Source organism: Branchiostoma floridae, chromosome 10 (assembly GCF_000003815.2).
Source record: "Branchiostoma floridae strain S238N-H82 chromosome 10, Bfl_VNyyK, whole genome shotgun sequence".
NCBI classification, from domain to species: domain Eukaryota; kingdom Metazoa; phylum Chordata; class Leptocardii; order Amphioxiformes; family Branchiostomatidae; genus Branchiostoma; species Branchiostoma floridae.
The window spans coordinates 18241073-18258592 of NC_049988.1; the positions used below are offsets into that span (position 1 = coordinate 18241073).

At 42.8% G+C, this 17520-nt stretch overlaps 2 protein-coding genes across 4 annotated transcripts; one reads left to right on the forward strand and one right to left on the reverse strand.

The window, feature by feature from the left end:
- Positions 1–1383: 1383 nt before the first annotated feature.
- Positions 1384–3705, reverse strand: LOC118424332 (39S ribosomal protein L55, mitochondrial-like). Of its 2 annotated transcripts, none has more exons than XM_035832880.1 (3): positions 3437–3517; positions 2317–2527; positions 1384–2151 (listed from the first exon to the last, which is right to left on the reverse strand). In XM_035832880.1, exons 1-3 carry the CDS (start codon positions 3505–3507, stop codon positions 2005–2007), a joined length of 429 nt encoding a protein of 142 aa, XP_035688773.1. In that variant the 5' UTR covers positions 3508–3517; the 3' UTR covers positions 1384–2004. The 2 variants fall into 2 exon arrangements, with proteins under 2 accessions (XP_035688773.1, XP_035688774.1); XM_035832881.1 differs by lacking the exon at positions 3437–3517 and adding an exon at positions 3535–3705 and having other exon boundaries at positions 1392–2151.
- Positions 3706–3715: 10 nt separating this feature from the next.
- LOC118424331 (cystinosin-like) lies at positions 3716–13699 on the forward strand. 2 transcript variants are annotated; one of them, XM_035832879.1, is made up of 13 exons: positions 3716–3886; positions 5919–6039; positions 6398–6470; positions 6953–7022; positions 7603–7709; positions 8090–8141; positions 8358–8446; positions 9396–9495; positions 9820–9942; positions 10608–10664; positions 10935–11048; positions 11493–11610; positions 12095–13699. In XM_035832879.1, the coding sequence occupies exons 2-13, from the start codon at positions 5919–5921 to the stop codon at positions 12295–12297; spliced, it is 1227 nt and encodes a 408-aa protein (XP_035688772.1). In that variant the 5' UTR covers positions 3716–3886; the 3' UTR covers positions 12298–13699. The 2 variants fall into 2 exon arrangements, with proteins under 2 accessions (XP_035688772.1, XP_035688771.1); XM_035832878.1 differs by lacking the exon at positions 8090–8141 and having other exon boundaries at positions 8306–8446.
- Positions 13700–17520: the final 3821 nt, after the last annotated feature.

Here is a 17520-nt window from a genome sequence, read left to right on the forward strand (position 1 = left end):
CCCTGAATGACACAACAAGACTATTCCCTGTTCCTGGTGCTGAATGACACACCAACAAGACCAGTGCCCCTGTCCCTGGTGCTGAATGACACACCAACAAGACTGGTGCCCCTGTCCCTGAATGACACACCAACAAGACTATTCCCTGTTCCTGGTGCTGAATGACACACCAACAAGACCAGTGCCCCTGTCCCTGGTGCTGAATGACACACCAACACGACGTGCCCTGTCCCTGGTGCTGAATGACACACCAACAAGACTGGTGCCCCTGTCCCTGTCCCTGAATGACACACCAACAAGACTATTCCCTGTTCCTGGTGCTGAATGACACACCAACAAGACCAGTGCCCCTGTCCCTGGTGCTGAATGACACACCAACACGACTGGTGCCCTGTCCCTGGTGCTGAATGACACACCAACAAGACTGGTGCCCCTGTCCCTGGTGCCAAATGACACACGAACAAGACTGCTGTCCCTGTCCCTGGTGCTGAATGCCACACCAACAAAACTGGTGCCCCTGTCCCTGATGCTGAATGACACTCCAACAAGACTGGTGCCCCTGATGCTGAATGACACTCCAACAAGATTGGTGCCCCTGTCCCTGAATGACACACCAACAAGACTGGTGCTGCTCCTGTCACTGGTGCTGAATGACAACCAACAAGACTGGTGCCCCTGTCCCTGGTGCTGAATGACACACCAACAAGACTGGTGCCCCTGTCCCTGAATGACACACCAACAAGACTGGTCACCTTGTCCCTAAATGACAGACCGACAAGACTGTACCCCTATCCCTGTATGACACACCAACAAGACTGGTGTCCTGTCCCTGGTGCTGAATGACACACCAACAAGACTGGTGCCCCTGTCCCTGGTGCCGAATGACACACCAACAAGACTGGTGCCCCTGTCCCTGGTGCTGAATATCACACCAACAAGACTGGTGCCCCTGTCCCTAAATGACACACCGACAAGACTGGTGCCCCTGTCCCTGAATGACACTCCAACAAGACTGGTGCCCCTGTCCCTGAATGACACACCAACAAGACTGGTGCCCCTGTCCCTGAATGACACACCGACAAGACTGGTGCCCCTGTCCCTGAATGACACTCCAACAAGACCAGTGCCCCTGTCCCTGAATGACACATCAACAGGACTGTTGCCCCTGTCCCTGGTGCTGAATGACACACCAACAAGACTGGTGCCCCTGTCCCTGGTGCTGAATGACACACCAACAAGACTGGTGCCCCTGTCCCTGGTGCTGAATGACACACCAACAAGACTAGTGCCCCTGTCCCTTGTTTTAAACTGAACCAAAAACATTGCTTCCTGGTTCTGTGTTTTTCTATACTAGAAGAAAACAACTGCTTAAGACAAAAGTCATCCAGATCTTCTTTTAATGATTTATTTGGAAACATACCTAGAAATCTATACACAGCTTAAAGTGTCATAGTAGTGTATCTAATTCACAAGAGAACCATGTCAGTCATAGGATATTGGTGACTTATTATCATAGATTTCCTTTAAGTAATTAAAACAACAAGGCAAACAAAGTTAGTATCTGCTACACAATAAAGCTGTTGGCAAAATGTGCATTTCAGCACTTTCTGAAAGCAATTCAATCTCTACAACTAGATAAAAACCAGAGATTTACTTCCAGATGTTTTGCATGACGCTGAAGAAGATTGATGGGTGTCACTCGAAAAGTACAGAAGTAAATCTCTGCTTTTTATCCAGTTGTAGAGATTGTACATGTCTAACCTCCAGAAATTTATCGTTACCACTTGAACTGATAGCTGGTACACATTGTCAATATGACTTGGAAGGAACAGTCTTTGGAAAGATCGTACACTCAGTGTGGCCACTTTTTGCATTGCCAACAAGAACTACATGCACAAGTCCTTAAGTCCCAGTGTGGCTGGTTCATCGCCAACAAGCACTACATACAAAAGTCCTTCAGTCTTCTGAAATAGTGTCAGAAACATTGTCCATCGAGTTCCAGCATCACTTTTTCTTGAACAAGTGGCTGTATCTCTTAGCGTCAAAGTCATCCTCATATTCCTCTTCCACCTGCCGCACCTGTTTTGGCATCCGCTTGGCCATCCGCAGTCGCCTTTCTTGGTCCGACAAACTGTCGATGTCCAGGGGCATCTTTGAAAAGAAGGTTATCATTAACCCATCTACATTGAATTTTGAAGTTCATTAAATACTTGAGCTGTAAAATCAGCATGTCTTACAAAGCAATATACCCAGTATTCATAGTGCAACTCGGTATGACACATGTTAGGGGCATTTTCATTGGGTTGTGTGTCTTACCTTTATTACTCCTATTGGTTCCTTGTAGGGTACAGTGATTGTGGATCCGTCTGCGTGCACCACACGTGCGTTGTACGTTCTCATGTACCTTGTACGGTTCAGTCTGGCAATGGAGGTCCTGTTGGAGTTGTGTCGGACTTGATACACCAGAGAGGAGAACATCGCAGGGTCCCTATAGCCACAGGGACAGAGCCTTGTGTACAGCATACATCTGTAGAAAATGGAGGTTGGGGATGAAGACTTGATGTTGCTTGTTGGCAAGCTGTTCTTGTGGGTCCTCTTTAACTAGTCTAAGATATTTTGCCAAAATTACACTTTTTTCCCACAACCCCAGTCCGGTATATTGACTAGGTACTTTTTAAAGCCGCATGTAAGCTTTAAGGTCGAGCAAGGAAACGCACAGAAGCCCTGAAAAGTCCGTACACTTAGATTAAGCACACGAGCAAGCAATTACTTTACAGTAGAAGCCACTTACTGTAACTGCACGGCTTATTCGCCAGCGAATTTCGTGCAATTATCCGGCTGGTGCAATAATTCGAAGTTATCTAGCTGGAAAGCACCAGTTTGGGATTTCATGCAGTTAATAGAAGTGTGCGTTAATCCGTTGTGCAATCAACTGGCTTCCACTGTACAATAAAACCTCCTACATGGGATATACGACACTTCATGTCCGTTTGAGTTAAATACGAGCACAAGAACAAGGGGTCACTGCCTCCGGATTAAGAGACATGCGTCGAAAAGTAACAGAAGATCACACTCCTTCTGCATCAGAGTTGTCTCATGGTGGAACAATCTACCAGAGCCGGTGGTGACATCCCCAAGTGTAAACTGCTTTAAGGAAAGACTAGACAACCACATGAAGAAACACAGCGTGTATTACAACTTTAGAGCTCTGGACGATCCGCAATTACCTGGGATGTCAGTGACTTAGAAAGGAAAGAGCGGCCTAAACTGGAACTGCAGTTCCTACCTGAGCCTGAAGAACTCTACTCTACTCTACTCTACTCTGTGGAAAGTGATCATGATCTTCAGCTTCTTCTTCTTTCGATTGAGTTGCCATTTAAGCCAAGTAACCGACATAACCCGCAGTCAGACAGGTTCATATCACCTCATGACGCACAATTTTTTATTCTGGAACCATAAGAAGATAATGGAGGCTGCCAAGTCTGCAGAAGACGTGAAAAATGCCATAAGAAGGACATTTCGTTAGCGACTCACCTCATCATGGGCGCTGCCATCTTGGTACGGACTGACGCAAAACGGCAAGGTCAATGACCTGTGTTCAGCACCCAAGATTTAGATTTTTTGTCGCCTCTAAGGAACCAACATAGCAACAGAAACAGAATCTAGTTCTTTAAAAGATTAAAAGTATATAAAATGTTGGTTTTGACAATTATTGTGAATTCTAAAGAAAGACATAGAGAAAACTTTGAACCAGTTGCGATTTTACGACGGTAGACCCGGATGACAGTCATGTGATGTCATCAAAGATGGAGGAGTTCCTGACGGAAAATCTGTGTCTGGAGATTTTGAGCTGAATTTTGACTCCCAGAGGCTACCCTACGGCTAGGTTAGTATCCTGACAACGTCTATATCTTCTATGTTAAGTAATAGCTCACTGTTGTGTATCTATAAGCATTCAAAACCCGCTATAACGACTATAGCCTAACATGTTATGATCAAGTCCTTGGGGAGGGGGAGGGGCAAAAAAGGTTTTGTAAAAAAGGAAAACTACAGATTGTGAGGTAGCCCAACCAGTCCAAGAAAATAAGAACAAAAAGTGTTAAGAACTTATAATCGAAGTGCTGCACCTGGAGCATTTATTTCTGTCCAAGGCCTACTCTAGAAATACATATTTCTAGAATTATTTTTATCGATTTTAAAGACCCCACAGCTATTTGAAAGTTGCACAAGTTTAATTTTAGTATATTTATGTTTGTGCAGTAGAACTGCTTAGAAGTAAGTCATAATTATGATGAGAATATGTCTAGTTTAGATGCCAAGCCCCTACATGCAAGGCGATATTATATTGAGTCTATATATATATATATATATATATATATATATATATATATATATATATATACAGGCTTTTAGCTAGGAATTAATTTTAGGGCGTCCAAAGTAATCGGAGTGATCTGCGGCGCGAGCATTGTAGGGGGTCGGGGGGGGGGGAATTTTGAAATCATAACCCTCTGAAATGCTATTTCCTGCATTTTGAGGTGCATATTTTGTAGAATTCAGCCAAGATTTTTTTTGTGTCTGTTACAATATGTTTGCCCTGACTGAGGCTGGGAGAAAAAATTTGGGCGTCCGCAGTGCGTCTTGCTTAAAAGTTTTGCGTCGGATTTCTTATGTTTGTTAGGACAGTGCGTCTAAATGACACGTTGACGCATGCCTAGCTAAAAGCCTGTATATATATGATATATATATCCCTCAGCTATAAAGCCCTTTCACAGAGATCAGCACAAATGTGTGTCGACAGGAAAGTAATATGTCAAAAGTAAAGGCCTCAAAAAAGAAAACAGCCCTTCTCTTGACCATCATTTGGACTTGCATAGCGTCCAGACGGGTTTTGTTGTCTTTTTCAGGGCCTTTACCTTTGACATATTACCTAGAATTCCTGTCGCCGCACATGCGTTCTGATCTCTGTGAGAGGGCTTATACCCTAATCTAGTGCCAGTGGGGCCTGTGGTATAATTTCCGTTTGGTTATGATGGCCCTAGAGCCAAGGATCTAACCTATGTAGGACCTGGAAACAGTCTGGCATCCAGGCTATTATACATCCATTGACATCTGGCAGCTAAACTGCTCTGTCATTCTTCATCATCATCATCATCGATTCATCGTACATTATCCGGTTTACACCAGTGAGGTACAATACACAAGTACAGTTTTTCCAGTATGAACTGTCATTCATGGCAGACACTAATGTAGTCCCTGACAGTCCATCCTCCTATGCAGGGACATCCAACAGCGAAACCGCCTGTCTGGATGTACCCTGCAGGGTTCTAGCCAGGATTTTATTTTAGCGTAGTGGGAATGGCATGGTAGCGAAGCGACTAATCAGGAGCTTGTTGTGGAAGGGGGGTCTTGGTCCTTCCACGGTGAGATTTGAAGATGTAGAGTTAAAAGTTAGAATTTTGGGGTCAGTTTTGAGTGGCATATTATCATTTTTCATTGTTCAGACATTGATTAGTCATTGTTGAACAAGCAAATGACAGCAAAGCACCACTACACTAGTTAAAATTAAGCATAGTGGCCCTTATTTTAGCGTAGGGGTCACAAATTTTAGCGTAGTGGCCCACTACGCTAAAATGCACTAGCTAGAACCCTGCCCTGCTTTCTCAACAGTCACTCTTAGTTCCTGTGGACGCCCCCCCCCCCCCCCCAAACCAGATGTCAGCCAATCAGAGAATAGGCCTTTCAGTTATCAAAAGGGGTCTTGCACGTATAAGGGTAAGCTCATTAATATTTATAAGCAGGGTGGTCAGGAACTAAGGGTGGCGGTTGATGAGAAAGCAGGTTACATCCAGACAGGCGGTTTCGCCATTGGATGTCCCTGCGTAGGAGGATGCTGACAATGTTTTTACTCCCCACAGATGTCTGTTCACTTTAAGTTGAGGAGTCGTCTGTGTTCTATCATCATGCCGAGGTCTACATATTACCAGTTCCTCTTCACTGCCACCCTGGGCTGCTTTCTGTTTGTGGGACTGGTGGAAGGTTGGTACTAGTACATTTGCCTCCCAAAGAAATAAGTACCGGTACTAGTGGTATATGGCCCCCTTCAGTCATAGATAATGGCCATGGTAACATCCTAATTGATATCAGCCCTACAGCTTTGGCTATATGGCCAAACAGTACTAGTCCTATATGAATGACAGTCTCTGCCACATAGGGTACATGTGTATGCTGACTCAGGTCTGTTGAAGAGTTCTTTTTGCAGGATCCGCTTTTCTTCTGCCATGTGCATCAGCCTGGCTTCTTCTGATTTTAGCTGACAGAACAGTGTATGATATGTAGTTTGATTTGTGTGGTTATAAATTAATTATGTACATGTTTGTGTTTTTTCCTTGTTCAGGTATAGGAATCAGCGCCATTCGTGACCTGACTATGGAGCCTGGACAGAATGAAACCATAGTCATCCAATTAAGGTACGGGAGTGGAATCATGTTATTGATTTCATCATATAGGCCAGGAAGGAGTGGGCAATTTTTGTTGTATTGTAATTACATAATGGTACCATATTGACTACATGCCAAAAAGCAGTTACTCAAGCAACTGGATATGATTTTTGCAATGGTCAGATTTTTCAGATAGCATCCATTATCTTTTTGTTAATGACACTGAAAAGATCTGGTAGAATCAAGTTTTATACCCTAACTATGATTTGATATGCAACAGAGACAAAGAGCTTCAGTAGCACTGACCTAGGATAGTGGATGCTATTCTGACTGTTTCCAGAATCATATCCAGTTTCTTGAGTAACTGCTTTTTGACGTATATATAAGTGATAACCTTGATGTTTAACCTTCATTGACACTTGATATCTTATTCTCATTACAGAATATCTGAGTGTAGATTCTTACCTGTAATTGATATCATCATTTCATGGTGTGTTTGTTCATTCTTTCAGTGGTCGGTTGAAGAAGTCAACCACCCTTTTCGCTGAGTCCTCCAACAAAGATATTTGTTCTGTGGGAAACGTAAGTACTTGTATAGAACAAGTTCATTGCCATAAAAAGTGTTTTTAATTGTGATCAATAATATTAGTATCATTTGATAACAATGTTTAATGATAACGATAATAGTAGTAAGTTTATTGTTACGTTTTTGCCTGAGGATTAATTACAATAGCATGGGTACCATCCTATTTCTATCAGGGCTCCTAACACTTGCTAGTCGCTACCCTAAAAAAAAATGTAATATTTTTTTATGGCACCAAGTGTAAGGAGCCCTGGTACTAGAAATAGGATCCGATGGTACCCAGGCTATGATTACAAATGTCAGGAAAAAAACACATTGAAGAACAGACAATAATAGTAAGTGCGCAACAGTGAATATAACTGAAAGTGTCCTACACTTAGTGACATACAGTATGTTTGACTGTCGCTTTCAGGTTTCCATGATAATAATTGTACGTTCATTGTTGATTTTTGCCAGAGGACTAATTACAGATTAGAAAAAGACAAAGAACAACAAATTATAGTAGTAAATAAATATAATAGTAAGTGAGCATCTATGTATATTACTGAAAGTGTACATGTTTGTGTCTGTCGCTTTCAGGTTTCCATTCCCGCGGGATGGAACTCTTCTGTACATACCCGCATCATCGCTCTCAAGGTCGGACAGACTGACGTGACCTTCAACAGCACGTCTTCAGAACTCACGGGGTATGTTCTTTTCTGTCTTAATCTTAAAGGAAACTGCTGGCTCAGACATGAACTTTGAGGATAGAAATACTTTTTATCTGTTTCTTTGAAGTATTCATACCTGTCCCACAGGTATGGAACATGGAACAACAAAGTCGTATCATTATACCCACTGTTGAAATTTTAACCAAGCACACTTCTGCTCTTATCACAAAATGTGTTCATTAAGGGACAAGGCTCCATATCATGTGATTTTTATTTTTATGTCCTTGTACTTTGCAGATTAGACAGTGTGTTTACCAAGGTGTCTGTGGTCCACAGTCTGCCCCTGCACATAGTGAATGAACTGAATGCTGCGATCAGCATCATTCATACTGTACATGTCTTTCTCTCTATTGCAGACTGGACAGTGTGTTCACCAAGGTATCTGTGGTGCGCAGTCTGCCCCTGCACATAGTGAATGCTGTGATCGTCATCATACATATTGTTCATGTCTTTCTCTATTGCAGACTGGATAGTGTGTTCACCAAGGTATCTGTGGTGCGCAGTCTGCCCCTGCACATAGTGAATGCTGTGATCGTCATCATACATATTGTTCATGTCTTTCTCTATTGCAGACTGGATAGTGTGTTCACCAAGGTATCAGTGGTGCGTAGTCTGCCCCTGCACATAGTGAACGCTGTGATCGGCTGGATCTACTTCGTGGCCTGGTCTGTGTCCTTCTATCCACAGGTGTTCGAGAACTGGAGAAGGAAAAGGTGAGAGGGACGGGGGTGTAGCTTGGTTGTCTTATCACAGATTGTGGGACCGCGTAGTACAGTGGCAGCGTGTTTGCCTCGTGACCAAAAGGTCACGGGTTTGAATCCAGCTGCCGTGTTATCGATGTTGTGCCCTTGGGAAAGGCACTTAACACAACTTTCCTCACTTTACTCAGGCGAAAATGAGTACCTAGCTTAGGCTAGGGCAGTCCCTCGGATAGGACGTTAAATGGAGGTCCCGTGTTCGGGGAGAGCCATACCTCAGGCACGTAAAAGAACCCTCCACATGTGCGATGGTGCAATGTGAGGGGATCAAACCATTCCAGCCAAAATGGGGTAGGGAATTTCCCGAGCAGCCTCGTTACCCCTGCTTAGCCTATTGAGTCAGTGAAGTCAAGCTTGCCTAAGCTTGATGTTTCTGACTTAGGAAGAAGAGATGCTGCTACAGTTATCGCTATGGACCGCTCTTCATCTTCATGATGGTAACATCAGGCCCTACGAACCTGATTTAGAAAAAAAAAATCCCACAGTCATTTGGCCGCACATGGGGCAGTTGATGTCGTATTGAAGTAGCACCAAATGGCAGCTTGCTCCAGACCCTTGCAACAGTCGTATTGAGGTCACCTGAGTTAGCACCAAATGGCAGCTCGCTCCAGACCCTTGGAACAGTCGTATTGAGGTCACCTGAGTAAGCGCCAAATGGCAGCTTACTCCAGACCCTTGAAATTTAGTCCCACTTCATTGTAAGCTCCTTACAATTCAGTCCCTGGCTGCAAAGAGAGAGTAATCGGCCCACCCAATAACCAAAATTCACACTGCACTGGTTATAGATTATTGGTCTGATGGGTCAATGTTCAAGTATGGGTCTTTGAATTTTGTCTGATAATGTTATCATGTACAAACAAACAGGCTATCAACCCCTTATTCTAAAATGTCTCCTTTGTTGCAGTGTGGTCGGCCTGAACTTTGACTTCTTGGGCCTGAACTTGACCGGGTTCCTGGCCTACGGGTTCTACAATGTGGGGATGTTCTGGGTCAAAGAAATACAGGTAAGGTTCTTCTTCTTCCAGATATGTGTCAACTTTATTAGGTTGAAGACTCTGGCACGGTATGGGTTGCATATAATTGTACAGTCATTCCTTCACTGTACCGTAAGTAAATACAACAATTCACCTGCTTAGGTCTCTTGTTGGCCCTCCGTTTGTTCTACTTGTCAATGATAATGTGAAATATTGTATGGGATTATACCTGTAACAGACTTTACGCAATTCAGGGAGGCTTCAAGATATTTCCTGTACATGTATATGTATGTCTGAGGTTTGTTGCACATGTTGCATATAGCAAAATTTTATTTAATTTTTTCTTCCTTCCAGACGGAGTACAAAGCTCATTTTGGTCTCCACACCGTCAACCCTGTCCAGCCCAACGATGTGTTTTTCACCATCCATGCTGTGTTCATCACAACTGTCACTATTATACAGTGTTGTATATATGAGGTAAGCTGTCGAATCATTCCTGGTAAATGTTGTTGGGTATTTGGGTGTTTAATAGGGGTATAGTGGTATAAGACATTGGTAGAAGTAACTATGAGTGTAGTTAATGTTTTGCCCAGGTGATTAGAGATGGTAGACTTCACCCCTTTCATCCAAACTCAGAAATGTATGGACAAACACACACACAGATATACAAACATGCTCACACACACACACACACACACACACACACACACACACACACACACACACACACACACACACACACACACACACACACACACACACATACAAAGAAACTTCTGTAACAACCTTCACCGCTGTCTGTTCCAGAGAGGAGGACAGAGAATGTCATATATAGGGATAGGACTGGTGGTGATGGCATGGCTGGTCACTCTCACTCACACAGAAACAAACAGACACTGACACATCTCGTACTTTGTGCCTGTTAGAAAGAGTTACACAGAGATTTTCATAGTTCTGAGATTTCACCTCTACAACCTTTACTACTGTCTGTCCCAGAGAGGTGGACAGAGAATGTCATACATAGGGATAGGACTGGTGGTGGTGGCGTGGCTGGTCACACAAACATACACACGCACAGAAACACACATACAGAAGCATATTTACTTCACTGCTGTAACAACCCTTACTTCTGTGTGTTCCAGAGAGGAGGACAGAGAATGTCGTATATAGGGATAGGACTGGTGGTGGTGGCGTGGTTGGTCACACACACACACACAGAAACACACACACACACACAGAAACTTCTGTAACAACCTTTACTACTGTGTGTTCCAGAGAGGAGGAAAGAAAATATCGTATACACTGACACAGACACCCACACACAGTTACACATGCACACACACACAGAGCTATACATACTGACACATACACAATCATGACACATTTACAACCTTTACTACCTTGTGTTCCAGAGAGGAGGACAGAGAATGTCGTATATAGGTATAGGACTGGTGGTGGTGGCATGGCTTGTCGCCGGGGTGGGGCTGGTTCTGGCGCTCACCAAGACGCTCACCTGGCTCACCTACCTCAACTTCTTCTCATACATCAAACTGGTCATCACGCTGGTCAAGTACATTCCTCAGGTGAGGCAGGGGCATGTCTTGGGAAGTTTTCTTTTCTTTTAGGCTTCGAGGCTGTTAAATCTTTGTGTAGGAAAACTGAACTGTCATTGCTGATGATGAAGCTTATTGTGTCATGAAAGACAAGCTGGGCAGAAGGCACAGCCTTAAAGTTGAAGAAGACAATGATGTGGGCACAGTTATACTTTTAATGGGATTGACATTCTGCTAGTTAAGCTTGGGTCAGATATGTTTTGCGATAGGCAACACAAATTTGTTCTTGGATTTTGATCTTGTTCATGGATTTTGTTCTTGTTCATGGATTTAATGCTATGATGAAAGAACAACAATAGAAACGGAGCATGAGAGAAAGGTTTATGTCTTTTTTCAAATGTTAAAGAAATGAATATGGTCAAGATGTGCTTGAAGGAATGACTGACAGTTACAGAACAATTTTGTGATTTCTAGGCCTTCATGAACTGCCGCAGGAAAAGCACAGAAGGCTGGAGCATTGGAAATGTTCTGCTGGATTTCACAGGAGGCACCTTCAGTCTCCTACAGATGTTTCTAATAGCCTACAACACAGGTAGGTCTCCTATAGGTGTTTTTCTATCTAAAACCTAAGACTGTTATTGTACGTGTAGAACAAAGTTTCTCTGAAACCACATGACCTATTTCTTAGCTAAATATATCATGCACTGTTAATGTCAATGCAAGGAAGTGAAGTATTGTTGTTGCTATGTGACTGTATTCATGTGTGTGTGTGTCTGTTTGTTTGTATGTACAATGTATGTGTATGTTTTTTGACCCACATGAAAGGGGTGAAGTCTGCAATCTCTGTTATTTGTAATGCTTGGGTCATGTTTCCGAACTGGCACTTGGCCGGTCAGTCTGTGGGAACAAAATATATTATTAGAGACAACAAAAGATTTTTGAAAAGATTTCTTGATATACACCTTTATTTTTCATTTCTGCAAATAGCCAGCAGTCTGCTGTTTGAAAATGTGACACTAGCATTATAGCAAATATATTTTCAAAACTATTAACAACTCTACCATGTTCCACCCCAGACGACTGGACCACCCTGTTTGGAGACTTCACCAAGTTTGGTCTGGGTGCCCTCTCCATTCTGTTTGACTTGTTCTTCATGCTGCAACACTACGTTCTCTTCCCAGTGTCAAAAAGAGAGAAGCACATCCAGAATCCTGCTGATAATGTTGTTGCCAATAATGTTGATGACAAGGAGCCCCTTCTAAAGGCTGCTCATGCCTAGGTACATGTAGCATTGATGGATGAGTGGTCATGCTATCAGACGTGATCGAGAGGTTACAAAAGTGCATGAGTAGGGGTGGGTACTGTTACACCATGCTGAAGCAAAACATTTTTTTTTTTTACCGGTCTGAAAAAAACAGACCTGACAAAAATCAGTGAACCAGATTTTAGGCTGATTAGAAAATGACTACATTATATCAGCAGGTGTCCACACATTTTGGGGCTTACAAGTCCAACAAAATGACAAGAACAAAGTAAAGTTTATATGCAAAGTGGACCATTATTTTAAATATTACTTATTCACAATTAAGTTTTCACAGACGATTGGGTTCAGGTCCAGGACTGGACCAGATCCTCTGAGCCGGAACCGTATCTGTACCTGAACTTTCTGTACCAGTACCCACCCTTAGTCATGGGTTCCATTCCTAGAATGATGTTGTGTCCATGGGAAAAGGCACTTAACAAAATTTTCACCCCACCCAGGTGTAAATAGGTACGTGACTTCAGTTTAGAGGGTAAAAACATCAAAGTAGGGGAATTGGGCAATACCATGCCCAAGACCACTGCCTGTATAGCCTGAAAAAAGGACCATTACATTTTTCTTGTACATACCTAGGGTAAAACAATGGAAAATACTATACTATTGTTAGCTTTGCATTGTATGTAAGCATTGTAAAGTTTTATTGGTATTGTACTATGTATTTTTAGTCAGAAAAATAAAGCAAGTTAATGATGATAATGATGCTAAGTGCTGTAAATATGTCAGAGTGGACTTAACATAAACAATGCAAAATCCTGTAAATAATGAATAGTCATACTATTGTGATATGGTAAGGTGCTACACTGGACTAAGTGAACATACTATGCATTTTAAGTAAGAGTAGAATTATTGGCAATTGGTACTGTATTAGTCTAAGAGGTCTAGTGACCTTACAGTGCATGTTTGATCCATTTGGTCTTAGGTTTTTCTAGATACACAAGTTCTATTATCCAAATTGATAAATTAACTATGAGACAAGGAGGATTAGAATGAGTAGTGAAACTTCTACAGACTATATGATTATGATATCAATTACAATTAAAAGTAAAAGAGATCTCAAAGCAGCTTAATTCAAATGAACTCAGTGAACAGTTGAGGTACTCTTCCACTGGCCATGGCAGAGAAGACAGATTTTTTAAATAATAACTAGTCTCCACTGTAAGTTAATATGCTAACTAGTTGCACATTGAGAGAAACCAGTAGACCTACTATGCTATGGTGAAAAGAGTACAGCACAGGCATCCATAGGTTTGCGATGGTTAAGAGAAGACGAATACATATCGACTTAAAGGCAAAAATGGTGCACAGGCATTTTGCCTCTTTTATGTAAATGACGTTAGGCTATTAAAAGGTAAAATATGCAGTGTTTGTTTCTTTGTGTGTTTTCCTTTGGCTAGAAACGTCTATTTTATGAATACTACTAGTAAAAGGCTAGCCGGCCTAAAATCGCGCCCCAAGCGGCCGGCCTTACAGTTGCCGCCATGGAGGGGTCATTAAACCCAGCCAGCGAGAGATTGTGTAAACACAGTCTAGTAAAATGTAGCAAAAATGTCTAGAGTGGTTATTTGTTGAAACGTGCGTCCATGTGTTCTTGGGAATGATTGCCTCTTCCTTTGGAAAAATTAAGGAAATCCTGTAGGAAGTGTAATCTCTTTGGAAAATGAGCATATTGATCAATTGAATTCACCGCTATCTGAATGAGTTGGTATGTTTACTGTGCTGAGCGTCATTCAAAAAGAAGAAAACCTTAACGAAGCTGAACTCTCTGTAATTCCACCAGATGCCATAATACCGCCAGGAAAGAAAAGATACACGAATTCAAAGTTATTCAAAGAGATGTAAAATGCAGCCTAGCTTAGTAATCCTGACGAATATATACACGCTTCAGATATTTAGGCGTTCAAGACAATCTTGAAGGGTCCTCTATAACATGTTTTTTTAGGGGCGAGATTTATCCATTGGCAGGATCCGGTAGGATTATGACAGTTAATCATGTTATTAGGATTTAGCAGCCAGCAATCGACAGAACATGGTGTAAAATGTTTCCCTTGCATCACGCGTGTCACCAGATTGACCTCTTTGCATGTTAAAGAATCGAATTAATGGGCATGCAACATACCACCGGTGCACCCAACGTACTCTACAAGCAGAGGTTCGGCTCCAGCTGTTTTTGTGTGTTTTCAGGCTTTTTTTATTGGGCATACTTATTTGTACAATTTTCTGTATATCTTTCAGTCGCGAGATATAAAGAAAACAGTACAAGATAGAAAGCCCAATAGAAACGCCCGAAAACACGTCAAAAGTCGACGCAGAACCTCTGCTTGAAGAGTGACCCATCGTACCAACGACCAAGTAGAGCATTGATGACAGTGAAAATAAAAACCAAAGACGTAACGGCAGTTTTCTATTTCGATTTATTAAATGCATTCCTTCTAAAAAATACATATCTATATACACCGAAACTTAACAACACAACCACACACCATTGTTTCGTGTATATAATTACGTATATTTTGTATTTCTAAATTGTCTATAGTGTATTCCTATATAGTATTTCTTGTATCTCTATATTGTATTTTTATATCATACTGTTATCTCTAAAAGCTTGTCAACAACTGAATGCTTGAAATCAAATGATTATTATCATGTATTCTATTGTTATTTTTGCTTTATATATTATAAATTACTACCTTGCTTCATTACTTTCCGTACAAATTGTATTTTCCTTTACTATTTCATTTCATTTTTACTTGACCTCCGACCGCTCCCGCTCCGATTTTGAATTAACGCTATAAAGTTTTCTGTTGATTCAAATACTAGTAGATATTTTGTTGTATAAATCGGAGCACAATCGATTTATAAATGCTACCTTTATTTTTGTCTATCACTGATTTTGAGTTCACCCTATGTTTGCTTTCTGTTAATTCAAAGTCATAATTTGTTGTATATTCCTGTTGTATTTATATTTTGTATTGGCTTAATCTGGAATCCAGGAAGAGTAGTGATGTATTGCTAATGAAGATTGAAATAAACTAACCCAAACTAAACTGGATCGGACGTATCCTGTTCTTCTCTGGCGATCCAATGACAAAGGAAGATGCAGTCGACCATCACTGACCCTTAGGAGGTTGATTGAGGAGGATGTTGGTCTCATAGACAGATCTAGAAACTTCTTGTCTGTCACGCAAGACAGAGTCATCTGGAGGGACTTCATTAAGCCCCCTTTACAAATCAAGAATTTAGCTCGGCCGAGTTGTCGGCGAGCTCCAAACTACGAGGAGGCATGACTCTGATGCCTACGAACAAATGGCAGAATTTCTTTGTCGGCACCAGGGTCATACCTCCTTGCAATTTGGCGATCGCTGACAACTCGGCCGAGCTAAATTTCTTGATTGTAAAGGGGGCTTAACGTCACCGGATGGATGAATTGAACTGAACAAAGTGTTTATCTAACGAATGGTTGGTCCGAATTGATGTCGTTCCCCGTAGAAGTAGTTGAAGAATAATCTGAAGACAAAGGAGCAGAAGTCAAAGGCTTTACGGAGAAAGCTTCCAGCATTGCCTTCTTCTCTGCGATCATCCGCGTCTTCTTCCCTGCGATCATCTGCGTTTTCTTCCCTGCGATCATCCGCGTCTTCTTCCCTGCGATCATCCGCGTCTTCCCAGTGATCATCCGCGTCTTCTTCCCTGCGATCATCCGCGTCTTCTTCCCTGCGATCATCCGCGTTTTCTTCCCTGCGATCATCTGCGTTTTCTTCCCTGCGATCATCTGCGTTTTCTTCCCTGCGATCATCCGCGTCTTCCCAGCGATCATCCGCGTCTTCTTCCCAGCGATCATCCGCGTCTTCCCAGCGATCATCCGCGTCTTCTTCCCTGCGATCATCCGCATTTTCTTCCCTGCGATCATCTGCGTTTTCTTCCCTGCGATCATCCGCGTCTTCTTCCCTGCGATCATCCGCGTCTTCCCAGTGATCATCCGCGTTTTGTTCCCTGCGATCATCCGCGTCTTCTTCCCAGCGATCATCCGCGTCTTCTTCCCTGCGATCATCCGCGTTTTCTTCCCTGCGATCATCCGCGTCTTCCCAGTGATCATCCGCGTTTTGTTCCCTGCGATCATCCGCGTCTTCTTCCCAGCGATCATCCGTGTCTTCTTCCCTGCGATCATCCGCGTTTTCTTCCCTGCGATCATCTGCGTTTTCTTCCCTGCGATCATCCGCGTCTTCCCAGCGATCATCCGCGTCTTCTTCCCAGCGATCATCCGCGTCTTCCCAGCGATCATCCGCGTCTTCTTCCCTGCGATCATCCGCGTTTTCTTCCCTGCGATCATTCGCGTCTTCTTCCCTGCGATCATCCGCGTCTTCCCAGCGATCATCCGCGTCTTCTTCCCTGCGATCATCCGCGCCTTCTGGAAAGCGTTCCCCGTAGATGTAGAAGTTGAAGTAGAACATGAAAATGGAGAAGAAGAACTCAAAGGCTTCTCTGAGAGAGCCTTCTCCATCATCTTCCTCTTCACTGCGATCATCCGCGTCTTCTTCCCTGCGATCATCCGCGTCTTCTTCCCTGCGATCATCCGCGTCTTCTTCCCTACGATCAGCCGCGCCTTCTGCAACAACTCTTCCAAATGGAATGCCTTCCCTGATACTAGCAACCCTTCCTAATGGAAAATGCTCCCCGTAGAAGAAATAGTTGAAGTAGACTGTGGAGACACCTTCCCTGAGACAGCTTCTAAAATCGCCTTCTCCAACATCATCGTCTTCTCCAACATCAGCGCCCGCTCCAACATCATCTGCCTCCCCAACATCATCGCCTTCTCCATCATCTTCCTCTTCCCTCCGATCATCCTCATCTGCTCCAGCATCATCGGTCCAACCCTCTATTGGTCTCCTACAGGTGGGGCAAATTGGGTTTCTTTCACACCATCTCTCGATGCACACTTTGTGATAACTGTGAGGTGTTGCATTTGGACATTGTTCCCAAATTTCGTCCCGTTCTGCTAATGCTTCCTTACAAATATCACAATCAGGCATTTTTGTACTCATCCACTAAACCTCTCGAATTGTTACTTCTTTTGCTTTGGTTAACTCGACCTCGACTTGCTTCTCGTGAAGTAGGAAATTCCGTCGGTTTGATTTGATACAACTTTCTCGACTTTGACTTGCTTCTTCTCGCGAAGTAGGCTTGTTC

Coding starts and splice junctions, on each gene's coding strand:
- LOC118424332 (XM_035832880.1), bottom strand. CDS start 3,507: ATGGCATTTTTCACGTCTTCTGCAGACTTGGCAGCCTCCATTATCTTC. Junction 2,528..3,436: donor TGGTTCCAGAATAAAAAATT/GTGCGTCATGAG, acceptor CATTTTCTACAG/ATGTATGCTGTACACAAGGC. Junction 2,152..2,316: donor AACCAATAGGAGTAATAAAG/GTAAGACACACA, acceptor TTCTTTTCAAAG/ATGCCCCTGGACATCGACAG.
- LOC118424331 (XM_035832879.1), top strand. CDS start 5,919: ATGTCTGTTCACTTTAAGTTGAGGAGTCGTCTGTGTTCTATCATCATG. Junction 7,710..8,089: donor ACGTCTTCAGAACTCACGGG/GTATGTTCTTTT, acceptor TCTCTATTGCAG/ACTGGACAGTGTGTTCACCA. Junction 11,611..12,094: donor TCTAATAGCCTACAACACAG/GTAGGTCTCCTA, acceptor GTTCCACCCCAG/ACGACTGGACCACCCTGTTT.